A 26,793-nucleotide genomic window follows, 5' to 3' on the forward strand; every position below is an offset into this window, starting at 1 on the left:
TAATGATTAATATACTTTTTTCTTAATGAAAAAATTTTTTTCTAATCCACAAGCATTTTTATGGGGGAGGGTGGGGTTGGATCAGATGCTCTTCGTCTAAGATTCCTTCCAGCTGTAAATTCCAGGAGTGTAAATCAATGGGGCTTTTTTCTGAGAAGAGGCATGACAGTTTGCCGGCCTTGCATTGCAGCCTCCTCGATACCGGAACTCCGGTACACCGCTCCTAGTTTCCGTTGTGCGTGGGGACCGCTGAGCCGGAGGCACCGGATGCAGGATGGCCTGAACTGCAGAGTCTAGTTTCTGGAGTTGGAGCGGGGGGGGGGGGGGGGGGGGGGGGTGTGTGTGGCGGTTTTCGCTTCACTGAGCTTGCGGCCTAAGGAAGGTGAAGGTGCTGCCGCCCGAAGGAGCCTTCAGAGGCGCACGGGTGCCATCGCCGCGGGGTCTCGGGGCTTTGAGCTGGGAGCTGGGGTCCTCAGGCACAGAATTTCAAAACATTTTCTCCGGTGTAAATAGATACACCCCGTCCTTCTCTCCCCGCTCACCAAATTGTAACCCACGTAACGAGAAGAAAACATGAAACGGAAGGAACTGGAAAGTTTCTTGCAGCAAGTTGATGGCTTTGAGAAGCCCAAATTACTTCTGGAACAGTATCCGACCAGGCCCCACATTGCAGGTAAGGTTGTCCCGGCTGGCTCCTAGTGCAGGTCAGAAAATGCAGCACCTTTGGCATAGGGATGCATTAGTGGTAGGAGGACCGCTAGGAATCGCAAACCTAAAGCCACCCATTGAACTGATGAGGAAACTGAGGCCCAAAGAGGCGAAGTGAATTAGTCATTGATAGTAGGGATAATCTGGATTCAAACCTTGATTGACTGACTCGACTCACTCCCAATCTAGTTCCTTCCATTACACCATAGTGTTTGTCTCCTTTAATAATCATAATGATAGTTTACGCTTTAGGCTCTAAAGTTTACTTTCTGCCTAATTTTATTTTCTCAACAGCGCCTTAAGAGGTAGGTGGGGCAAGTATTGAGTGTACCCGAAGGAGCTGTAATTTTTGCGTAGGAAGCTGACTCCACCAATTGAGATGGCAGTTCTTTGATTTATTAATAAATCCTAAGAAACAACTGAGGCTTCTGGAGCTTAAGTGACTTACCCCAGTGTCACAGAGCTAAGTATCAGAAGTAGCATTTGCATTCTGGTCCTCTTTACTCCACCAAACCTAGCTCTTCACTCACTGCAAAATTACCTCTACAATACAAGATTATCATCCGCCTTTTATAGATATGGAAACTCTAGCTTAAAAAAAGATAAATACGTTGCCCAATACGTGGCAGAATTAAGCAAGTTTCACGAGACCTCTCATTGTTGTGCTCTCTCATCTCGCATTACTGGAACTCTGTCTTTTCATCTCCATTCCTAACTTCCCTGACATCCGGCAAAACTCAGCTAAAATTCTACCTCCTAACAAGAAGCCTTTTCCTCTCCCACTCCCTTAATACTAATAATGCCTTCTCTCTGTGTATAATCTCCCAATTATCCTGTAAATATCTTGTTTGCATATAGTTGTTTGCTTGTTACCTCTCAAATTAGACTATAAGCTCCTGGAGAGCAGGAAATGACTTTTTCTTTGTATACCCAGATTTTAGCATCGTGCCTTAGGCACTAAAATAAATGTTTGTTGACTTCTTGATTGACTAGATGTGAGGAACTACTTTTTTTTTTTAAGTTAAGAATTTAGGACAAAAGCTCAATCCTAAAAAGCACTTTTATTCCTCTAGGAAAATTATTCAGGGAGCTTTTTATAAGCTATCAGAAAATTTTTTTTCAATTAGCAAAATCTATCAAGGGTTTTTGTTTTCTTTGAACCTGTTTGAAAACATTATATACCAAACATTGCACCAAAAACAACTATTAAGACTTGAATAGGACTTTTATGAACATTTATTGAGCTTCCTTTGTAATGTAATATTGATGATTAACAGTGATTTGACAGTGATTGGAGCAGCCATAGAAACAATGCTGTTTTCTGAGTACCATCCCTGAGGTCAGTTGACTAATATGAGTCTGTCTCAATGTAGGTCTTGGCTAGCCTTGGTTCTGGCACTAAGAAAATTTGAGTATTTTAAGGTGCTCCTTTCAGGTTTACTTTAGAATGAGTATCCCTTTTTAGAGGACAATTTGGCATATATTATTTTGGGATGCATCATCTCTGTGGCCTTTTCACGTAGACACTTGTTCTGCAATTTAATTTTGATAGTTTTTGTGACATAGCAAGTTTCTACATTTTGTGGGCCCCTTTCATGGTGTACATCACTTAGAAGGATTCATGTAAGACAAATTAAAATGTTTCAAGAACAATGATTTTTGGTGACTAGGTTTCCATCACCAGCTTTGCCTGTATGTTGTCTCTAATTTGTTCTCCCCTCTCCCCTTTTTTTTTTAAAGCATGTATGCTATATACAATTCACAACACATATGATGATATTGAAAACAAAGTGGTTGGAGATCTAGGATGTGGCTGTGGAATGCTTAGTATTGGAACAGCAATGTTAGGAGCAGGGTAAGTAATTCAGTACACAATTTCTGGGACCAACTGAATAGTAATTATGGGCGTATGCCAGTCTGCATTAAAATATGTGGGAAACGAGATGTTGTAGTACATTTTATAAGAATAACCAAAAAATAAACCTGATTACTCAGCCTTCCTTTTACACCAACTTATAAGCTTTCTCTATTCTTTCTGGTTGAGTATACCCTTATCAAAATATGTCACTGAGCAAATATATTGACATTTTTTTAAAAGATGTAATAAACCCTTATTTTTGAAACATATTTAAATAGCCCTTTTTTGTTTTGCATTTACAGGTTGTGTGTTGGATTTGATATAGATGAAGATGCATTAGAAGTATTTAGTAGAAATGTTGCAGAGTTTGAGCTGACAAATATTGACGTGATTCAGTGCAATGTGTGTTCTTTATCTGATACAATGTCCAAGTCCTTTGACACTATAATCATGAATCCTCCCTTTGGGACCAAGCATAATAAAGGTTAGTTAAAAGAAACAGATGTTGTGGTGCAATATTTATAGGAAAAATAAGGTTTAAAAAAGAAATCAGTGAATGTTTAGGGAAAGTGATTAGTTACTATCATAAGACAAGTTAGTTCCAGTTTGTTTATATATTGGTAGGGAATTGAGTTCATTTTCTACTCTTAATTTTCACCAGTTTATATTATATACAAAATTCTATTAAGTGAATAAAACTGAACAGCTCAAGAATTTGATTTCAGCGACCTCGGTGGCCAACAGGCCAAATTCACCTAAAGCTAAGAAACATTTTTTAAATGAAGTTTTGTATTTAAAATTGTAAAAACCATTCATAGCTAAGGTCTGAGTTGAACCTTGGCAGTAGTTTCCTGTCTTGTAGTCTGATCTAAACTATACCTTGGAAGAATAATCCTCTCTACATCATACCTGACAAGTAGTCATCTGGTCTGAATATTTCTAATGGGCAGGGACCCATTATATCCTTAAGCAGACCATTCACTTGTTACTAATTATATATTTTTACATCTACATTATTAAAGGCTTTAAATATTTAAGATATTTTTTATAACTTACTTTGGGCTTATTTAACTTAAAGTAAGTTTTGAATCATGACAAAGCTTTTCATATAAGAAAATTCTTATTACCTCTATACATTATCACTCATATAACTAAGGTGAGTTGAATCCTATGTTGTTACCCAGGTTTTCACTAAAGAGATCAGCCTTTTATGAAATCAGTCTCTTATAATGGTTTAGTTATCCTGTTATTTTAACAGCAGATAGCTTTTTTTTAAAAAGTCTCTGACTGGGGACTAATACTCTCATCTGATAGTTCAGAAGTGGGCACACTAGTCTATTTCCCCTGTTCACAACTAATAGGAATTAGCATTGTTCATGGTTTTCTCTGGATGTTATTTACAGAGATTAAGTAAGGGATAAAGAAAAATGGAGAGGAGGTACTTATTAGACAAAGGAAGATAGTATACTACTAGTTTGTCATGGCAGGTTAGTGGCACAGTGGATAGAACACTGGGCCTGGAGTCAGGAAGACCTGACTTCAGATCTGGCTGTAGACTAGTTGTGTTACCCTGGGCAAGTCACTTAACCTCTGTTTGCCTCAGTTTCCTCATCTGTAAAATGAGGATAATAATATCACCTACTTCTCAGAGTTGTTGCGAAGATCAAATGACAATAACAGTGTAAAGCACTTAGCACAGTACCTGGCACAGAGTAAATGATATATAAATGTTAGCTATTGTCACTGCACCTTTATATTATTTATCCTTTAAATATACTATCAGTTTACCTAACCATAAAGACCTTTTCCTCTATGAGCCAAAAAAAGCATATTTTGTTTAGAAAATGTACTTCTAGTACTCCAGTGAATAATTTTAATCCACCATTTTAGCAGATTAAATATAAATATTTTTACTCCCTTAATAGGTATGGATATGTCATTTCTGAAGATTGCTTTACAAATGGCAAGAGTAGCAGTATACTCCTTACATAAAACTTCAACCAGAGAAGTAAGTCCAAACCATTAGCTTTTCCTTTGTTATAGTTTCCAATATAGATTCCCAGTGTTGGGAATCCTGAGTAACAAGAGATGTCTACTGTACTAGGTTTTTTGTACAGGTCACTCAGTTTCTGTAGTATTCCCCTTAGGCAATAGCTAGCACCTATGACTTAGGGACTTCCACCAGACCACTGAGGCTAATTTGTTTTCTCTAAGACTTGGATGGATAGGAACTACTGGAAGAAAAGGAAACACATAATGAAGCAACTTTAATCAGACCCCAATTAGGAGGTAAGAGCGTGGAGTAGTAGAAAGCACATTTCACCAGGAACCAGGTTCTAATCTTGGCTCTCTCACTGTTTATGTGAGTTTCAGCAGCTCCCTTAATTTCTCTGGTCCTTTGTTTCTTCATTTGCAAACATTGAGCTGATGTAGGATCATCGATTTAGAGCTGGAAAAGAACTTAAAGGTCATCCAGCCTGTCCCCCACATTTTACCAAAGAGGAATTGAGACCTGAAGAGGTAATTTGATTGATTGTGGTTATATAGTAGCAGAGCCAGAATTTGAATATAGGTCCTCTGACTCCAAATCCAGCACTTGTCTCACTTCTCTCTCTAGATAATGCTAGTCAGATCAACATGGAATACTTCTCAAGTGCTGGGTGCTAGAAGATCTTTTCCAGGTTTAAAACTGTGGTAGTCAGTCTGGAAGAGAGGGTGTCCAGGAAATATTTGTTGAGTAGATGATTATAAATTAAGAGTTCTTAAACACTGATTAGTTTATCCAAACATTATATGTAAGCCAATGAGTTCCAAGGCCATGTATTTTTTTTTTCAGCAGTATATCCCTTAGTAGAAGTCCTTTGGTTTTTCTGATACTCTCCCTGTTCTTTTCTTGTCTTCTTTGATATTCCTGGGTTCTTACAATGGCATCTGGTATACCCAATTCCATGGTTAACTCCTAACCTTTGTTATTAGGAAGCAGAAGCTCTTTAGGTGTAATTACTATCAGTGGATTTAAACGATGGCCTTGGTTGCTATTTGGGCTTTAAAGACTAGGAAGAGAAAAAAAGAACAAAAATAGTAAAAGGGAAAATAGAATCTGAAAAGGAAAAAAAAATTCATGTAAAGGAACTAATGGCTCTTATGTTACTTAGTGTCATTGATTACCTACTTTTGTCCTAATATAACCTTTTCACTGAATTTTCTCAGCACAGTTGACAACTTATGCTTTTTTCTTCTATATCATATCCTTACTATCTTCTTAATGATATATTCCAGTTATTATAATAACCAGCCACTTAACTCATTCTTCACCATTCTTATGGATATAAGTATTAAATGGTTAAAAGTTTTGATTCCCACAAACTTCTCAGGCTTCCTAAAATTAAACCATACTCTCATACTAAATGTTTTCTAGCTAATGTAAAATACATGGAACTACTTTAAATTATATGTAATTCATACATATCTGAATATTATAGGAAAAATTAACTGATTACCTACATACTTTATTTTTAATCTAGATCTGATTTTATCAGTATATTTCTGGTGAGTAATAATTTAAGGGAATTTAATTTTTGCTAATTAGTAAATTATATGAATTAAATATTCATCTCCCTGGTGCATATAGACAGCTTATATAGATTGAGAGACACAGTACCTCTCATTGCTAGTTACTTTAAGGACAGAAATGAATCAGTAAGCCAATATTCCAAACACATACTTTTGACTAGTAAAATTTGACAAGATGGCTTATCCTTTTGTTAGATCAGCTCCAATAGGAAGTCCTCAGTGACAACTATTACTCCTGATCTTTGCTGAATGTCCTGAGTTCTCTTTTATTCTTAAGTTCATAAATTGAAATAATGCTACTGATTTCTCCCTCACTGCTGTTAACTGATGTAGCAGTCAAGCCACTTAGGAAAGCCTCTTATGCATTTTAATAGATTGTTAGCCATACTGAAGTTCTTTACTCTTATATTTTTAAAACTGTCATGCAGTCAATCCAATCTTTAAAAAAGATGAGTCTTGATAAGAATATATAGTATCAGTAGAAAGCTCCAATATATTTAATATAAGCATGATGAATTAAATTTTATTTCAGATGGAATGAACCAACTCAAGGTAACTTTTTTTATGTTTAGCATATTCAAAAGAAAGCAGATGAATGGAAAATTAAGATGGATGTTATAGCAGGTAAGAATCCTGAATTTTCTTTAAAATAATCCTGAACCTGGAAGACTAATGCTGTTTGGGGTGGAGGTAGCAGTAGGGCAGGAATAGTATTGATAATATAAGACATTTAATCATAGCCAACGTTTTTATGTAAGAATTGGGAAGAAAGGGTATATAACATCTATTTTGCAATGTAATAAATTAGGCATGGCTCATATGTTGAGTGAGGTTTTCACTGGAAAGAATTCTTTTTTGTTTGTTTGTTTTTGTTTTTTTAGGCAGTTGGGGTTAAGTGACTTGCCCAGGGTCACACAGCTAGTAAGTGTCAAGTGTTTGGTCTGAGATGGAATTTGAACTCAGGTCCTCCTGACTTCAGGGCCAGTGCTCTATCCACTGTGCCACCTAGCTGCCCCTGGAAAGAATTCTACAGCATTCTGATTCCCTAAGCCCAACTATGTACAGGGCATGTCTTTCAGATAAGCTTGGGGAAAAGAAAAAATTTCAGGAGATAAAAGAATGGCTTTTCTTCCTTGTGTTCCCTAATGTAAAGAAACAGTGTAAGCTCCGCAAAAAGCAAATTTATCTCTCTACTGCCTTTCCAGATTATGCCTTGTTTTATAGTTATTTGTGTCCATCATATTCCTTCACAGTCCTTGAGTTTTATAAATTCAGGGACCATGTTTCCTTGTATCCACACTGGCTAACCATAGTATCTAGCATTTAACATTAAGATTTTTGAGTGTACTTACTGCTGCTCTCTTAATAAAATTTAAGAGAAAGGGTTGTACTACTGAAGCAAACGGAAAAACTAGCAGTTCAGTACTACTTATTGTTATTCTATCTCAGGATGCACATGTCTCTCCAATCTTTTCTGGGAAGAAGAGTGGCATTTTCCATTCAGTGATTAACACACTCACATGCAGTGATACCCTACATGTTTTAGTGATTCTGGACCCCTTTAGCTCAACATCCAGATCCCTTCCCTACTACCTGATTCTTTATTCCTATTCTTCTCAATCCCCCAAAGTTCCAACCAGAAGCTACCTAACTCCCCCTTCCACTGTACCCTCTGGAATGCTAGCTCCATAGGTAATAAACTTGCCTTCATCTTCAATCTTTTCTTCTCCTCTTTCCATTTTTTAGTAGTCACTGAAACTTTTGGCTCCTGCTTGATGATACAACTTCCCCGGCCGCCCTTTCCAGTACAAGCTATACTTTCTCTCAGGCCCCTCAGTTCACTAATCAAGGAAAGGAAGTTGAAGTACTTGTTTCTCATTGCTGCTTCCAAATTCTTCCCGTCCTGCTAATTCTCTGTAACCTCTCTTTCTTTGAGGTCCATATAATCCATATCCTCCACCCAGTCAAAATCCTACTCGCTCTTCTCTATAGAACTCTAGGACACTCTCTTTCCTTCTTCAACAAGTTAGGTACATGGCTCACAATCTTTTTTCTCCCTAACGCCTGCATATACCTAGTAGACTTCAACATAATAATGTTACCTCTTCCTCAACATATGCTCATTTACCATGACCTCTTCCCGCCTCAGTTACTCACAAATATGGTCATACCCTTGAACCCATTGTCCACAAAGATACCACCACCACATTTGAGACTCTGAATTTTCCTTATCTGATCATAATCTGCTGACTTTCCACTTCTCCCTCTGCCTTCCTTTATCAAACTCTGACCTCTACACCTCAATTCTTTCACTCTTTAGTCTCTTCTAGGCCATCACCCCTGCACTAAGCCCCTCTCTCCTCTTTTCCTCATCTTGACCCCTTGGTGAACCAAGCTGTATATATACTGTCACTGTCCTTACTTTCCTTATATCACCAAATGTGCCCTGCCAAGGTAACTCCTACCATTCACAGCCTTAACTCCCACAAGTGCTACTGAAGGAAGGTGGAGAAAATCTTGCACCTACTTTGACTGGGTTGACTACATCAAGTGGGCTCTTCATGCTGCTAGATACGCTTTCTATACCTTTATTAAATGGATATTACACTATTACTTTACACTGGCTCCTCCAAACCTTTTCATTTCTCCTCAGACCTCCAGACTTCCCACTCCCTCAGCAGAGAATCTTGCCTATTTTACTGAAAAAATTTAGGCCATTCCTTGTAAATACTTTGTTGTCTCATCTCATTCAGTTGCTTTCTGCCATTTTCTCCTCCTTTACCCATCACACAGAGAGGTTGCGCTACTCCTTACCAAGGCAAACCCATCTACCTGTGCAAACGATCCCATTATATCCTGTTTCCCCCACCTGCTAGGCGACTCCTCAGTTTCCTTTGCTGGATCCTTATCCAGGTGATACCCATTAACCATAACTATCCCACAGGGCTCTGTCCTGGGCTGCCTCCTCTTCCCTTTATATACTGTTTCACTTCATGACCTCATAATCATAATCTGTGCTGATGATTCTCATACCTACCTATCCTTCTCTCCGACTTCTGCTGACCCTTCAGCCTTGCATCTTCAGCTGTTTCAGATATCTGAAAGTGGATGCCCGGTGGACATCTTAAATGTAACATGTCTAAAACTGAACTCATCTTTCCTCCTAAATCCTTCTAAACTTCCATATTACTGTGGTCAAGGGCACCATCCTCCCTGGGCTTGCAACTTAGGTATCATCCTTGACCCTTCACTGTCCCCACCCCCAAATCCAATGTCTTTTCAAGGCCTGTTTATTTCACCTTTGCAAGATCTTTTAAATAGGTCTTCTGCCCTTTGATATTGCCATGACCCTGATGCAGACCCTCTGCACCTCACATATGGACTGTTGGCAATAGCGTGCTAGTGGGTGTCCTGTAACAAGTCTCTCCCCACTCCAATCTGTCTTTCATTCAGCCACCGAAGTAATTTTCCTAAAGCACAGGTCCAATCAAGGCACCCCCCTGGTTGTTCCTTTCACCTTCAGAATCAAATACAAACTACCCTGGTGGAATCTGAAGCCCTTCTTAATTTAGTTCCCCCCTCTACTTTTCCAGTCTTTTTACAAGTTAAAAGTCCCCTCATCTTACCCTTGTACTCTTTGACATCTCTCAGCTCTAGACATTTTCTCTGGCTGTCCCCCTGTACCAGGAATGCTATCCCTTCTGGTCTGGCTTCCCTCAGGTCCCAATTAAAATCTCATCTTCTATAAGAAGCTGTTCTCAACCATTCTTAATTCTAGTGCTCTGTCTCTGTAAATTATTTCCTTCTTACCCTGTATGCTTGTTGTCTCTCCCATTACAATGTGGGCTCCTCTTTTTAATCCTAGCACTTGGAACAGTACCTGGCAAAAGAGTGTGTGATTAATAAATGCTTATTGAATGCAAGTCAGTGTGGGTCATACAGTAGGCTGGGTGGAGGATGCAGCAACCTGCTTGAAAAAAAAATGTGGAGGTTGGAAATTACGGAATGTTTGTAGAGCATCAATTAGAAAACATTTACTTTAACACAGATTATAAAAAGGATGAGTGAAGGGGACAGAGGGAGGTTGGCATCTTTTTTGTTGTTAGTCTTGTATGCCAGTGTAAGGAGTTTGGAGTTATTATTCAGAAGAAATTACGTAGTCATTGAAAGGTTTTGAGCAGTAAAGTGGTTTGGTTTGTGCAAAAGAAGATCAGCCCTGAACTTGTATGGAGAATGGATAGAATTAATATTGGAGGTAGAAAGAACGTTAAGAAACTTTTTGGTCCAGGGGTCTTGGACTCCAGAGATGGTGAGAATAGAAGAGAATAGATGTAAGGTTCTGTAGATGTAGAATAAGTTCTTCCCTTGTGATGTTTGATATGAACCCATTAGATGAAGTGGCTTACTGTTGCAAGAGCCTGGAAAAAATGGGAAGGAAAGGAATCAAGGCAGAGAAAAGGACATTCATTTCCTTAGAGTCAGAAAGGGAAGGATTGCAAGAATGTTGAGATTAGTTTTAAAACATGGAGAAGAATGGAAAAGTTGAGGAAGACCTCCATTTTCTCAATGGAGGCAAAATATCTGAACATAGGAGCTGAACACAAGCTAGAGAATGTAAAAGGTAATTAATGGGAATTTAAAAAAAAGAATTCTGAGCTACATAGTAATCAGAACAATTTAACATGCCTTAATTAGAATTTTGGCCTTGTCATTATGTCTTTTACATGAAACCACAGCTTTAAAAACTAGGGCTTATCCTTCTAAGCCTCTTAGAAGGAGGGACATTCCCAACAATCTAGTATCTTACTGCTAACATTAATATGGAATTAGAAAGCCTCCTGACTTTTCCTTGAGAGTCACAGCAGTAGTACCCTGGGTTTATTTCTTATCTTTCCGCAAGTTATTAATGTGGTGACTAGCAGAGATTCAAACTTTGGCCTTTTTCTAATTGTTTCCCAATTATGCAAAGTGGCTTTCATACTTTTTCACTTAATATATTTTGGATTTTAAAAAAGCCACAGAGTTGTGATATCATTGGGCCACTTGCTTTTATTGGCCTCTTATAGAGCAGTGTTCTCAACCTGGGGTCTTTGGACTTACTTTGATAATATTAAGCATTTAAGAATGTCTATCAGAGGCTTCACCAGACTGCCAAATAGGTCCATGATACAGAGTAGGTTAAAAACCCCTGCTATATATAGAGCTGGAGTTTTAAAATTGACAGACCTTTTAAATGTCTAGTCCAGGGGTGGAGAACCTATGGCCTCAAGGCCACATATGGCGCTCTAAGTCTTTAAGTGCAGCCCTTTGATTGAATCCAAATTTCACAAAACAAATCCCCTTAATAAAAGAATTTGTTCTGTACAACTTGGACTCAGATAAAGGACCACACCCAAGGACCTAGAAGGCCACAAGTGGTCTCAAGGCTGCAGGTTCTCCACCCCTGATCTAGTCCATTCCCTTAAATTTATACTTTTAGAACTGAAAAATTTGTCAAATTCAATTTAAGTGTAATAAGAAACTTCCAATTTATTTATTTTGTAGCATTCACAACCAAGTTTTCTTTGAATAACCTGTACAAGAATTTTCATCTTATTGCTTTGCTTTATATAGCATAGGGGAATGAAAAACAATTTTTTTTAAACTTGTAAAAGCCAATACCCTTAGCACCCCTTCTTTGGTTGTTGGGTTTTTCTTTGGTGAGGCAGTTGGGGTTAAGTGAGTTGCCCAGAGTCATACAGCTAATGAGTGTTATATGTCTCAGGCCGTATTTAAACTCGGGTCCTCCTGACTTCAGGGCCAGTGCTCTATCCACTTCGCCACCTAGCTTGCCCCCTGGCACTCGCTTTTTAAAGAACCAGTATGAAACGAGAGTTTTGAATGCTATCTTTGAATTAAATCATTGTTTTTGTCTTCCCAGAGCTACGATATGACCTACCAGCATCATACAAATTTCATAAGAAAAAAACAGTAAGTTAAAATTTATGATGTAACCACTGAAAAGATGACACATTTAGAAATAATGGGGACCTTAGAGATTATGATTGAATATTCACAGATGGACAGTTAAAAAGTTAAAAGTGGGTATTTGAACAGAAAGACAAACATGTTAAAGTAGGTAACTAACTGTTCAGTTAGTAGAGGACCTCTTCTAGTAAGCTGCCCAAAGAGTAAAAGAAAAACCTGTAGAATTAAATTATGTTGCATAGATGTTGGAACAACCCTGTATATTGGGTCATATCATATACTCACTTAATCCATGCTTTTCTTGGGGGTAACAACAGTAAAGAAAAACAAAGCCTGATTTCTATTCTGTTTTAAAACAAAAGAAACCATATAAAAATAGCAGTTAAGACACTTTTACCTTTTATATGGTATACATTTTATTTGTTGGTATTTCCAACATTACAGAGCCAGGCTTCACCAAAAGAACCTTTCTTTTGATGTTCAGATCAATGTCTGAAATGTCAACATATGTCATGAACAAAACTATACATATAAAAAAAACACCATCCAGATTAAGTAAGGATACCTGGACAACAAAAACAAGTTAAACAAAAATAGTCTTTCCTTCTATTATAGGTGGACATTGAAGTGGATTTAATTCGGTTTTCTTTTTAAAGACACCCCCCCCCCAATCTGAAACAGCTTAAAACTTATTTAAAATGAATAAAAATTTTTGTATCAAGCTACTGGTCTCCAGCTCCATTTTCTGTTTTCAACTGTTTTGGTGCAGGTTCTTCTTTTTCAGCTTCTTCTCGTGACCTTTTAAGGGATCCTATAGAAAACAATTAATTAACTGCATTCATACCAAACACTAAAATTACAAGTTTAGATTGCAACATTAAGATTGAAGACCACAAAACTAGAATGTCCTTGGTACTATTTTTAATATATTTCTGGTGATATTTTGCTATTTTCTCCAAATGAAGCTGTGTAAAGTTTCAAGAAAACAGTTTCTTCTGAATGTTCACAGATGGTAGCCTGTGATTCAAAACCAATTCTCCTACTTACGGTACAACATAAAATAAGACAATTTCTAAATAATCCAAAAGATTTAATTTTATCCAAGTATTTGAAATCTTGATTTTCTCTCCCTCTTCCATGACAACTCAAAAGATCTAAGGGGAAAGCATAGGAAGTTTCCTAAATTGGAGGGGGGGAAAAAAATCAACCCTTCAATGTACCACATAGTAAGCCAATTATCCATTCCTGTAATTCTACTATAAAGTCTTTATCTTCTGAAAAACCAAATTTCTTCATTTACAAAGATCATATATAGTTTGAAACCCTGAACAAGGGCAAAGGGTGGAACAGAAAAATATAAAAATAAAATATAAAACTTCTTAGTTTGTATTGTATTTGTCAAGAGTTAGCAACATGCAGAATGTGCTTTCTTTGTATAAGCTTATTTTCACTGACAATCAGATCAGTTCTGAATATTCCTTTCTGAATGTCACCACACTTTAAACAGTTAGGATATGCTGTCACCAGTTTGGTATTTTGTATTTTAAAATGGTCATCATCCTAAGCCAACTTATTGCAAAAGTTGTAATGAAGTTCTCACACAAATAAAGCTTACCTCCAGCATCACCATTTTCCTGTTCTTCATCGCTATCAAATTTTGTTTTTTTGCCCTGGAATTGTATTTTTCCTTTATTGGGTGTACCCTGAACAGCTTTACCACCTCCTCTTCCTTTTCCTTTAAATTTGCGACCTGTAGATATAGTTTTTTAAGATTTTGAAAGCTTTACCTATACTTATTCCTTCAGTTTCTTATTTTGGCTTATGCAGTAGTTAGCATTTCCATTACAGTGATAACAATGTTTTATTCCTGGATCTTACTGGAAAAGCCTACCATTTCTCCATTATAGATTTATTCTACATTTTAGTTTTATTTTTATTATTATTATTTTTTTGGTGAGGCAATTGGGGTTTAAGTGACTTGCCCAGAGTCACACAGGTAGTGAGTGTCATGTGTCTGAGGCCACATTTGAATTCGGGGCCTCCTGACTTCAGGGCCAGTGCCCTATCTACTGCTCCACCTAGCTGCCCCTACATCTTACTTTTAAATATCATTAAAATGGTCAGTTTGTCTCAATATTTTTAATATAAATGGGTGCTTGGGGCTTTTAAAAAACTTATTTTGGCTAAGATTTTTTCAGATGAGGGAGTAAGTATAGACAAATTAGAAATAAAATTGTTGCTTTAGTAAATTATAAAATAAACCCATAAAAAATCAATCTTTTTGTATATTACCAACAAAATAAGTTTTAAAATTCCCAAGTCACTTTAAGTTACCTGGCTGTAATTCTCTCATCTGTAAAGGGGAGATTCAAACTAAGTAATCTTGCAGTATTCTATTACCTTTCGACTTCAACTTATTTAGGGATTCCTGTTGGTCTTCAATGATTTTTTTCAAAGCTTCTTTCTCTGTCTCTCCTTCTAATACTTCCCATGTTACATCTTTGTTTCTTAATTTTAAGTTTCCATTATTTGCTTCATTGGCTTTGTCCAGTGCTTCTTTTGCCTTTTCTTTAAATAGGATTATTCCCTGTATCAAACAATAACCATACGTATTACATTCCAAGCTGAATCTCAAAGTATACATTAAAACAGCAAAGTAATTTTACTATCTTTATAGCTCTGGAAAGAATATGATAAATTCAAAACTGAGAAAACATTTTTAAATCTTAGTGCTTTGAGTATTATGACCTACGATAGGTCTCTGCCCATAAAGGACTCCTTAAACAGTCTTATCAGTTAACATTTTTAAGCTGGTAAACTAGCCTAGATTGAAATCTACCATTCTAAAGATCTTAATAAGAAATACTATGGAAAACATCCACCTGATGTTTCTAATACTATAAATGTATTTGGCTATCACAGTGGCAGATCCAAAGAGACAATAGTAACAAAAGAAGAAATACCTGTCCAAATTCCACTGTAGAAACCTCTACCCCATTAAAACAATGCAAAAGTGACTTCTGTTGAATTTTTCTATCCCAATCAAAATTCCTACGTTTCTGCTGAAAACTCTTAATGATTATATAGCACTTAGTCTACAGAAGACAAAGTCTAATCAAGTGAAAATGTTTCATGACTGCAGTAAGTTGTTCCCACCACCACCACCCAAACAAAAAAAAGGGGAAAGAGCATTTCATTCTTAATTAAGAAAAAAGCAACCATGGTTCTCCTGAATGCAGCTTTTTAAAGTGCTGAAATAAAACACATCTCTAACCTCTTTTGCTCCTCTGATGAAGTCTATCCACTTTATTTCTCCATGATTAGAGAAAAGTGTGTGAAGATCTTCTCTACAGGTTTGATCATCTAAATCACCAGAAAATTTCAGCAAGCATCCAATCTTTTCATCCAGGGATTTCTAAAGAACCATAAATAAGATTAAATATTATGAGGAATCAAAAAGTTTCTTTTTAAAAACCGTAGAAATTATTTCATCATTCCACCTATGTAGAAAATAAGTAAAAGTCTGGTATAAGATAATATAATACTCAAGACCTCTGAAAATTTCTGCAAAAGATATCAGAGTTTAAAATTCTAAAGAATCTGGCATGTTTTGACCTACAGAAGTTCAAAACAGCTGTTGACCAAGTTGACAATTATACCCTTTTTCCTAAAAATTTTCTTTGTAAAATCTCCTTCATATCGTGGTCTTACTTTCTTCTACAAATCATGTTTACCAAAGAACTAAATAACATAGCTGATTAAATCAAACCATGTTCTTTAGAAAATAAAACTTTAGGTAAGTAGTACTTGGGGCCTTACAAATACTGAATTAAAAGTTATTGAAATATTTCACTTTCATATATGTACTATTATGGTACAATAAAAATGGTTACTTGTAACCGTAGAAGATATACTGACCCAGCTTCATCATTTACATGTTTAAATGATAAAGACCATTACACTTAGACACAAGAACTCAGTACTTGCCAATTCAGCATCTTCTGCTTGCCTCTGTTTTTCTTCTTGCTCTCTACAAAATAATAGCATCAATGAATGTTAAAGCTGAAAGGAATTTAAAGATAAATCTAATCTCAAACACCTTAGTCTAACAAATAGCAAAGCAAAGGCCTACAAAAGTAATCTTCATCAAGTCACAAAGTTAATAATCAAGTTAACTAAGAACTCTCCATTATGAAGACCTCAGTTAAGTCTGGCAATTTTGTATTCCCTAAATCATCCTGTGAATTTCCATGCTCCTTGCAAGCATTTTAAGTTGTCTAAACTCAAAACTCATTACCTTAAAATACCTCACTCTCAGAGCCTGATCTAGTTTTCACAAGGGCCCACCAAAACAAATTCTCCCTCCAAACATCTTCTAATGGGCACTTCAAGTTCTGAGGTGATCTGCCACATACTATATGTTTATGGTTAGTAGTTAGTAGTACATGATTTGAAATGTAGGGAAATAGTTTTAAATTTCACTTCCACAATACTTACTGTTTAGCTTTTGCCTTAGCCTCTACTTTATTTTGCTTCCGTTCTTCATTCTTTTTTGCAAAGTAATCTTCCCTAAAGGACAGATAATTGAGTTATTAAATGTCTAGGAGGAAACCTTAAACAGTATGACTATAAAATAAGAAACAACTTTTCCCACTTGGTTTGGGAGAGAACAGAACCACTCTGGAATCTCCTAGGCCACACAACTACTAGCACAGGGTTCCCGGCTCTTGGACCAGTAACAACTGATTAAATTCCTCTTACATGTTCATAGTTACCATACTGTCCTCTGGTTGTTTTAACTGTTTTGCATTATACTTAACAATCTTAATTACATTTATAGCATCTTAATGTAACAAGACATACTGAGCCAATTATCAATCAGGTAAGACCCCTTGAAGATCTTTAATTAGAGAGTTCTTTGGTTTGTTTTCCACCATACTTCATATAACATACTCCCAATTTTGCCCAATTCTTTTCCCAACACTATTTGTTGAAAGTTTTCTTTTCCAGTGAACATGATTTGATTTCTGGAATTTACCGGATCAACAGAGAGGATTTATCTCTATTTTTTTATTGATAACTGCCAGATTTTTCTCTCAGAAAGATCAAAGTTCAGGGGCAGCTAGGTGGTGCAGTAGATAGAGCACAGGCACTGGAGTCAGGAGGACCTGACTTCAAATTCGGCCTCAGACACCTAACATTCACAAGCTATGTGATTCTGGGCAAGACACTTAACCCCAATTGCCTCATCAAGGGAAAAAAAAAAAGATCAAAGTTCTTACATTTCCATCAGTAACAAATGTGTACCTAGTTCTGCAAAATCCAGCCAACACTAGAGTTCTTTAGCTTTTAATTCTTTTTGCCAATTTCAAGGGTGTGAGGTAGTGTTTAGTTTATATCCCAAAAGGAAGGTTAGGCATTTTTTCAAGTGATAAAACAAAATTCGTTTCCTTTTCTGTAAAATGTTCGTTTACAGCCTTTGACCACTTATTCATTGTGAACTAGTAAACTTTTTTACAATTTTTTATTCCAGGATTCTGCCCATCATAATTCCTATAAATACTCCCTTCAGTTATACTTCTATGCAGAAATTTATTCTAATAAATATCTTCTCCCTAATAATTCCCTCTGTTCATCTCTCTTCCACAACAGAATTAATGAATCCTTTTCTCCTAGTTTTGATTTTCTACAGGTTTATCAAACACTAATACTTTACATATACTTACAGTTTTAAAGAAACCACTTGGTATCTTGATTATAATATATATTATATGTATATAAAATGTATAATGTATATATGAATATATACATTATATATTATAAATATAATGAGGACTATCATCATTTCTACTATATTAACCCAATCCATCCATGTACAACCAAAATCCTTATTATTATTTAATTCTTCCTTGAATCTCATCATTCTGATTGTCCTTATACAAGTCTGACCTTCCTACTGCACTATGGCTGCCAAAATGACCATAGCGAAGATTTGCTGCAATATGTTCAACCTGTTACAGCAATATTTTTCAAGGTTAGATAGTCAGGCTCATGTTAACAATGTCAAATAAAATATGTTTCAGTGTTGGCATGAGAAATAACCACAAGAGCCCAGAATATAAAATCTGAGTTACATCTTCATTAAAGACTTAAAATTTAAGCATGTTAAAAGAATTTAACAGACTATCACAATCACAGTCTTCTAGGTAGAAGGACCATTAGACCATGAAGGAATCCCACTTGATACTGGACTACTCTCTATAATAGCCTCGGACAGTCCATCCTCTGGACTCTCCTTTATTAAAGGACCTCACAGATCAGTTAGTTACTCATCTTATTTTAAAGATTAAGAAGTTGAGGCCCACAGCTTGAACTAAACATTTAGAGTAATTAAAAAAAAATTCAAACTCACAAGAAAACCCATTTCCTTTCTGGATGATCCTATAATATTGAAAATTCTCCCATATACCTGCCTCCTGATAACTTCTACCCACTGTTACCTCATCATGCCCACAGAAGCTCCAAAATAGCAATTGACTCTTCTCTCCCTCTAGTTGACAGCCCTTCCAAAATATTCCTCCTCAAGTTCCTTTCCAAGATGAACAAACCTACCTATTCCTTCAACTATTTCTAATCTAATATGGTCTGATGACTCCTTTACCATTGGTTTATCAATATACCACTTGAAATGCAGTGCCGAGAACTAAACACAATCCTCTAGCTGCACTCTGGGACAGAGAGGGACTTTGATATATCCCTTTCCTAGATACTATAGTTCTATTAACAGAATGTAAAATAGCCTTCTTGGCAAGCATGTCATACCACTGACTCACTTACATTTTCTTTCAGCTACTCTCAGAGCTTTCCCCAAGAAATGTCTCCATCTTGTATTTGTATATTTTTTAAAACCAAAAATGCAGGACTTAACTTTGTAATATCTCAAAGTCTAAACAGGACTTTTGTTACTTTCTATAAATTCAAAATGTTGATTACAAAGCCCTGTGGGCATGCCACTAAAAACTTCCCTATTTGTTGACATCATCCATTATCAACATTTAGGTCCACTTGTTCAACGGGCTACATATAAACAAACCAATTTTACTTTTATGGCATGATTTTTTTCCTTTGTGAAACTGGCTCCATATTTACAGTTATGAAAATTAGACATTAAAAATTCACTAAAATGTGCACAATCAGGCAGTCCTCTTTTCCCCCCATTTTAATCAGAAGGTAATCATGAGACTCAAAATGTCTTTTTTAAGTCTAGATACACTACTGTCTATACATTCTAATGTACTAGTCAAATAATCTTACCTCCCAAAAATGCTGATAAAACTTTTTATCTGAGAATTGAACTGGCTTGTAGCAGTCAATGTTTCAACAGTAAGCTTTGAAAAGGCACAAAAAACTTACAGAAGTTCAGAAAGAAGGTTTATATAGGAAGCCCTCATCCACAGAAAACAATGTAAATGATGAAAAAAAGGCCAGATTTGGTCTTTTAAATAAAGAATTCATAGTGAGAATGATGTTTACAGTTAAATTTAAATGAAGAAAAACTCATTATGAAAGAGTTAACAGTGGTAACATTTCTGACAATGTGGCACCTATTATAATCTTTCTAGGGAAACTGAATAAAAACATGGCATTCTCAGGAAACTGCTAGTGAAATTCTGTTTTCAGTATAAAGCCAGAAACAAAATGCCAAGTAGTGCAACAGATCATCTCAATATTTTGAAACTTTCCCAAAATGTGCATGTTAAATCAAAATAAGACAATAATAGATTTATCACTGATAGCACCCACTGTTCATGTAGCAATCATCTCACATGAAATAGTCTGTTAGACTTAACAAATCATATTTTCGTAAGGACTCCTAAAAGCTCCCAACATGCTGCCCTTGAAGCCTCCCCTCCCTTTACTTGTTCACCTTCCTAATATAATATTTGTTGAAGTATTATCAAACTAACTTACTTAAAGAGTATCAGCAGCTCTGTATCTTTGTATTTCTGTCCAGGGGTTTCTATAAACTTCTTGGCAGATTCAACACTATCAAACACAGCAAATATTGATCCCTATTGAGTAATAAGAAATTATTTTAAAAGGAGATTATTGATATTTTATGCAATTCCAGAATTTTACTTTTACAGTCAAAGAAGTACATAAATTCTCATACCTTAAATGCTTTATGTAATGTTCTCCTCATTTGAATATTTTGTACTTGACCTTTGCCCTCTAACCATTCTTTTATGTCATCAAGGGTTGCATCTGTTGGAAAACCTTTCTAGGAAGAGCAGAGAAGGAAGGGATGATTAATTAGAAATTGCAATATCCAAAAAATGACATTTCAGCTAAATAATTAGAATTCAAACATGCCAACTTTATGGCAAAATAGCACATTTAAGTTGTTTATATCTTATAGTAGAAATAAATCTACATGGGGCAATTGGAATTGCCCTCAAATACAGTTATTAAAGAATAAACGTAAAGTAAGCTCCAATAGAAGAAGTCATACTTACAACATAGATGGATCTGTTTTTTACTTCATTTTTATATTCATCTGTTACTTCAGGGAGGGGTTTGTTTGGCGATCTTCTGATTTTAGTTTTATCCTCACTAACTTCCATGAGTTCTGCCTTTGATTTCTTCAGAGCACTTCTTATCACATCGAAGTCTTTTGTTAGTTTGCTCAATCTTTAAAAAAAAAAAGAGAGAGAGAGAGAGAGAAAGAAAGGGAGAGTCATAGTGGAAAAGCAGCATTGTGTTGAGAAGCATAAGACTTTTTACAAAGATTTTTACCTGTTGAATTTGATCATTATCTCCAAAGGTACCCAGCCATCATCTATTTTGATCTGTTCCTTTAAAAATTTGTCTCGTGGAAGGTTAAAGTCACCAAAATAGTACTGTAAAATGAGTACAACATATTGTCATTGTAAATATTCATAAAGAAAAGGAAATTTGACTTAAGTTCCAACTAGTTACAGGGGAATGGCATTTCATTTATATGAACCAGTGTAAGGATGACAGAGTGACCTAGAAACAATAAGGACAACTCCTCTTAAATATTATATTAAGATGGTATTATGGAATATAAATATTTGTTGAGCATAAACCCAAGGTAACTAATCAAAAAGATTTAAATAATTGAAGATCCTGGGAGACATGTAAGTAAATGGACCATGCAGATCATTAGAATTGCAAACTTGTACATATAAAAGACTGTCTTTTTCTGAATATCCGAAAGCATTTATCAAAGCATCAGTTTCAAGGATAAGCTATAAAATGTGCCTCTTTTACAAAAGGTGTTCAGGTAAGATAAGCATGCTTCTGGCTGACTTTCTTTAGAACTCCACCAAAAATGAGACATCTACCTCCACTTTATCTGGAGGCTGGCCAACTCTCAATGATGACAATTTATAATTGGATGTACATGCATTTTAGAATTAAGATAAATGAAAATCTGCGATTAATAAAACTTTGAAAATAATTTATCTGTTGGCGATTATCTAATTTATCCATCCTCTGGTCTTGAATGGCATAGTTAACAGCATCTCAGCTATAATAAAAACTCCCAGTCCACTGCTCTTCCCCAATGATCAATATTTAGTTATGAGAATTTCAAATTATAAAAATTCATGAAGTATTTCCCCCAGACATTAAGACCAAATTATGTTTTTAGATGGTCAAAGTTTCAATTTAACTAAATGAAAAAATTATAATAATTCACACCTTTTAATAAAGAGTAGTACCTAGCCAGAAAAAGAATAATGTCAAATTCAGTTGCTAAAAGCAGCTGAACCAGATAATTAGGTATATAAAATAGAGCCATCTAGCATCACTACTATTTTCCCTATCACCAAATTTCACACCTACTTTTCTTTAAAGTTTGTTCCCTCCTGAAGGGATGCTTTGCAGTTCAGATAGACAAGAATTCTTAACTTTGCTTAGAACTAAGTACATATTTCTAAGGCTGTTACATCTTTAAAAGACGGGCAAACATTCTGATGTTATTATAATGGCAAAGTTATCAGAAACATTAATTTTATTGGAAACAATTATGCTGTCAGGAAGATTTATACAAGCAAGCTGAAGAAAGACCATGTATTTGGCAATACAAAGGTCTGTTTCAGAAGTCAGGAAGCTGCAGCCTTGAGGCCACATGTGGGCCCTCTAGGTCCTCAAGTGTGGCCCTCTGACCTAATCTAAACTTCACAGAACAAATCCCCTTAATAAAAGGTTTTGTTCTGTAAAATTTGGACTCAGTCAAAAGGCCACATCCAAGGATCTCAAAGGCCACGTATGGCCTTGAGGCTGAAGGTTCCCCACCCCTGGCTAGACCCTTCATACTATAGTTGTGTTAGAGATATCATAGATGAAGATTTAAAAACCAGATAGTTGAAGTGACTTACACAACATTATATAGCAAGCTAGTGAAAGAACCTGCTGTAGTCCAGTGTTCTTTTCTACAGCCCTACCATGAGTATCCACTAACATATTAGTTTATCAGATTGTTGTTCTTCAATCAACTGACTCTTCTGACTCTTTCTGAAACCTTTTAGGGTTTTCTTGCAAAGATACTGAAGTGGTTTGCCATTTCCTTCTCCAGCTCATTTTAGATGAGGAAACTGAGGTCAAGAGGGTTAAGTGACTTGCCCAGGGTCACACAGCTACTAAGTGTATGAGGCTGGATTCAAACTGAAGAAATTGAGTCTTCCTGATTCCAAGCCCAGTGTCTATCCACTGTGCCACCTAGCTGCCCACAGCTTACCAGATTAACTAGCTATTATTTATTAGACAGCAGGACTCCACTGAATGGAACACAGGATAGATGAATTTTAATAGGGGAGACAACTGAAACATGAAGCAGTTTAGGTGGGGGTGGGTGCCAAGTACAGTTGGAGATGGTGCCAAAGGGAAATGATAGGAGTCTGGGGAAACCAATGAGTAGTATATGAAATACTAGTCACCTGGGGATATGGAGACTGAATGCTGATAAAAAGAGAGGGAATACTACAGGCAAACATCACCTGCTCAATAATTCTGAAGAAACATCCTGAGGAAAACTTATGAAAATAGAAGAAACCTAAGAAAGGATAGCAAAGAAACCTCCCCACATTTTCATTTTTTTCATTCCCTGAAATGAAAGAGAGAACACAGACTTTTGTACTGCCAAATGCATAGTCATTCTGGCCCTCTGACTCAATCCAAAATCCCCTTAATAAAAGGATTTGCCCATGAAGTTTGGATTCAGTCAAAAGGCCACACTTGAGGACCTGGAGGGCCTATGATCTGCAAAGATCATAAGTTACCATGATTAAGCATAATATCAAGATTCCTCAGTAGAACCATGAAATAATAACCAGTATAAATCATAATTGGAGTTCCATAAGTTAAAAATGCCAAAAAACTTTAGATGACAATTTCAATTATGAAAATAATTAGAAAATAGATATGTGAATAAGGCAGAGCAATTGGTGTTACTTTGCATGAAAGAAGTTTGGAAAAACTTCAATGATATAAAAGATTATTAAACAGAAAGCAATAATTAACTCTTCTCTATTTCCAGTGAAAACAGAATCAGAAAAACAGCTTCAAAACAAGAAAAATTTCTTAATTCAAAGGTTCATTCAGCACTACAATGGATTATTGACATGATATAAGATAGAAGAGGGGTGAATAAGAATGTCTTTAAAAACAGTAAAATGGTACCTGTCCAAAATGATTTGAGACAATCTTATCTAAAGGCAGGGAGACTAAAATACAAGATGACCTTTCTAAGGCCTCTTCTATTTTTATAATTTTACAGACCAAACAACTACAGTTTTATTAATAGCATATATTAATATATTTGCCAGCATCAACAGAATGGCATAGCTTCATTTGAATCAGTTATAATATTAAAACAAAGGTAAGTACTACTGGTGTCTATTTTACAAACTCTAATCATACCTCAATTTGTTGGCAAATTTTGGACTCCAGATCAGTCATTTTTTCACTGTCACCATTCTCAGCCATTGTAGAAGCCTGTAATTTTTCAAAAGAAATCACCATGAAGTTATCTTATTTTTTCAGGTAAACTCATCTATGAAAACGAAAAAACTAGTACCTAATGCCTCCTCCCACCAGTGCCTGGTGATTGTTTACAATTTAGGAATCCTGCCAGCATCACATCTCTGTTAAATTTGGTCAATCAACTAAAAGACCAAAAATGTATTAACTGCAAAGATTAGGCACCAACTTCCTATGAAATTTTCCTTCAAACATAGATGATTTCATACTGAATCACAATAGAACTTCTCCAAAATAAAGTTAGCTAACAGGGATGAAGAAAAAATGATAAAAAGAAGATAGCTGACATTTAAAAATAACACTTTAAGAGTCATGGTTATCACCTAAATAATAACTTTATATATTTATTATGTTCTTTAGCCCAGAGGGGAAAAAATGCATTGGTTAACTCTATGAGTAGGTAAAGTAAATATTATTATTTTGTAAATGAGGAAACATGCAAAGAGAAGTTAAACAATTTTTATACAGACACAAGATTTAAAGTTCTAAGCTGAGTTTGGAGCCTACATGTCCTGCCTGCAAATCTAAAGACAGTTACACTTTTTGTTTATCTATAAAAATGCGGAAAACTTATCTGCTGATAATTTTTTTTTCCAGCCAAAGACAAGGTTTATTGGGTAGACTCTTAAGGAGTCTGAACATTAGTGAGCTATTGGCTAGATTATAAGAATCTGAGCCATCTGCTGATTTCTTAATGGCCTACTTTCTGATACAATTTCAATTTGTAATATATTTTTTAAAAAACTTCTACAGTATTAATGTTAGATGTACTCATATCAAAGTGCTCTTTAAAATGTTTCCAAAGAAATGGTTTCATTTATATCTATTTCCTGACTCTTGAACATTAGTGATAACATTACAAATAGGTACTATAAAGTTTCTTTTCATTAACACTCAAAAGCAATAGTTCTCTTTCTGATCTCAAAGCACTTATGGAAAAATAAGCTAATTAAAAAATATATACAGGTAACAGAATAGAATTGAGGGGCTGAAAGAATCCTTAAGAGCAGTGTTCAAAAGATTAGCCTTAATCCTAATGATCAGTTAAAAAAAAAAAAAGATCTTGACATATCAATGCATTGGGTGGGAGGAACAGCATTTACTGTGTGCTAAGGGATAGGCTGAAAACTAAATTACTGCCTAAACTATGGTTCTCAAGAAATCTTTAAGGAAGGTACTACCAGAGTAGTTTAAGGGGTTTCCTCACCCTGGATTCGAACAAGCACTTCACTTAAGATTATATTCTAAGTATTAGGTCCTGCAATAGATTGGGCTGGGATGGAAAGTTAAGAGTTGGTGAGTGTCCAGCTCAGCCAAAGAGATCAACAAGTTCAACTTAACTGTTTTACAGATGGGGAAATTAAGGGCCAAAGAAGTTAAATAATTTGTCCAAAGTCAATTTGTTAACTAGAGAAAGGGAAACCTCAAAGTCAGGCCTCCTCCATCCTAATACCTATCTTCGATTATAACTTTATGCCTGATTTCTCTTCTATCGTATTTGCTTTAAAATGGCATACAAAATCTGCCAAATACATATGACAAAAAATCACCGTAACTTTTCCAAGTACATTCTTTAAAGGACATTACTTAACAAAATTCCAGGGCAGATCCGCACCGTCAGTTACAATCTTTTGTCATGGGAATTTAACCTGCATAAGAACTAGCTTACTTAAGCATCTGGCCAATTTGGTCCATTTGATGATGACTGTCTTGACCTGCGCACTTGGGGTTATTTTGGCACCTCTGGTTTTCTCCTACCTCGGCCCCTTTAAGGTCCTTGACTTATTTGGATCAGACACCTCCAAACACAACCAGGGATTTCGGTCTCGCGGTTTAAAGAAGTCTGACAGGCCCGAAGGCTCTCTTAGAACATCGTAGCCGCGGTTGGGAGCACAAGGCCCGGGCCGCCCGGCCTCTCGCTCCCACTGCCAGCTCAGGCGGGGCCCCGAACATCCGCCTTCCGGCAGCGGCCTCTTCCCGGGCCCAGATGTGGAGAGGAGACGGGACCGAAGGACCCAGGAAGAAGGGAGGGATCCGCGGCGGAGGAGCGAGGGCCCGCACGACCCCCATCTGAGAGTTTCTTTCTCGGGGAGGAGCCAGAAGCTGCGGCCCCGGGCCCAGCACGTGTGCGGAGCCGCGCGGTTCCGTCTGGTCGGCTCCATCCCAGGGCAGCACGCGCTGGCCCTCCCCCCACCCTCCTCAGCCCGCACGCACAGCCGGCTCTCCGGCCGCCGACCTCCGCAGCCCGGCCTCTCGCCGCGAGGGCCCAGCAGCCTGCAACAGGAGGGCAGAAGCGGAGGCCGGGCCGCCCAGGATCCCTATTCCAGCAGAGCGGGAGGGTGGAACGGAAAAGGAAAGCGAGTCAATACCGCCCCTCTTTCCAGGGAAAAGTCAGGTCTTCCAGCCCCTCACCTATTCCGTGAGGTTCCGGCAGGGTCTGCGACGGCCCGCCACGATCGCCACGATCCACGAACTCACTCCTCGACTCCCTGAGGCAGTGCAGCTGCCTGCACTCGTCCGCTATTTCAAGGCCGGAGCTGGGCCCCGGCCCAGCAGCCCCCGCGGCCGGAGGCGGGGCCTAGCCTCATCTGGAGGAGGAGCTGAAGTGGGAGCATGCGCAA

At 36.8% G+C, this 26,793-nt stretch overlaps 2 protein-coding genes and 1 long non-coding RNA gene across 3 annotated transcripts; 1 reads left to right on the forward strand and 2 right to left on the reverse strand.

Moving 5' to 3' along the window:
* Positions 1–319: 319 nt before the first annotated feature.
* METTL5 (methyltransferase 5, N6-adenosine) lies at positions 320–12,827 on the forward strand. Its single transcript, XM_020990937.2, has 7 exons — positions 320–673; positions 2,449–2,563; positions 2,869–3,050; positions 4,492–4,574; positions 6,712–6,763; positions 12,060–12,109; positions 12,722–12,827. The coding sequence occupies exons 1-7, from the start codon at positions 574–576 to the stop codon at positions 12,758–12,760; spliced, it is 621 nt and encodes a 206-aa protein (XP_020846596.1). The 5' UTR covers positions 320–573; the 3' UTR covers positions 12,761–12,827.
* Positions 4,821–11,393, reverse strand: LOC110211554 (uncharacterized). The gene is made up of 2 exons (XR_002325432.2): positions 9,009–11,393; positions 4,821–5,619 (listed from the first exon to the last, which is right to left on the reverse strand). It is a non-coding gene; the product is annotated as an uncharacterized LOC110211554 (long non-coding RNA).
* On the reverse strand, positions 12,498–26,747 carry SSB (small RNA binding exonuclease protection factor La). Its single transcript, XM_020990936.2, has 12 exons — positions 26,585–26,747; positions 24,053–24,127; positions 20,903–21,006; positions 20,623–20,797; positions 20,280–20,387; positions 20,078–20,178; positions 16,604–16,675; positions 16,094–16,136; positions 15,381–15,521; positions 14,507–14,693; positions 13,722–13,856; positions 12,498–12,917 (listed from the first exon to the last, which is right to left on the reverse strand). The coding sequence occupies exons 2-12, from the start codon at positions 24,116–24,118 to the stop codon at positions 12,829–12,831; spliced, it is 1,221 nt and encodes a 406-aa protein (XP_020846595.1). The 5' UTR covers positions 24,119–24,127; positions 26,585–26,747; the 3' UTR covers positions 12,498–12,828.
* Positions 26,748–26,793: the final 46 nt, after the last annotated feature.

Source organism: Phascolarctos cinereus, unplaced genomic scaffold (assembly GCF_003287225.1).
Source record: "Phascolarctos cinereus isolate Bilbo 61053 unplaced genomic scaffold, phaCin_HiC Scaffold_726;HRSCAF=1367, whole genome shotgun sequence".
NCBI classification, from domain to species: domain Eukaryota; kingdom Metazoa; phylum Chordata; class Mammalia; order Diprotodontia; family Phascolarctidae; genus Phascolarctos; species Phascolarctos cinereus.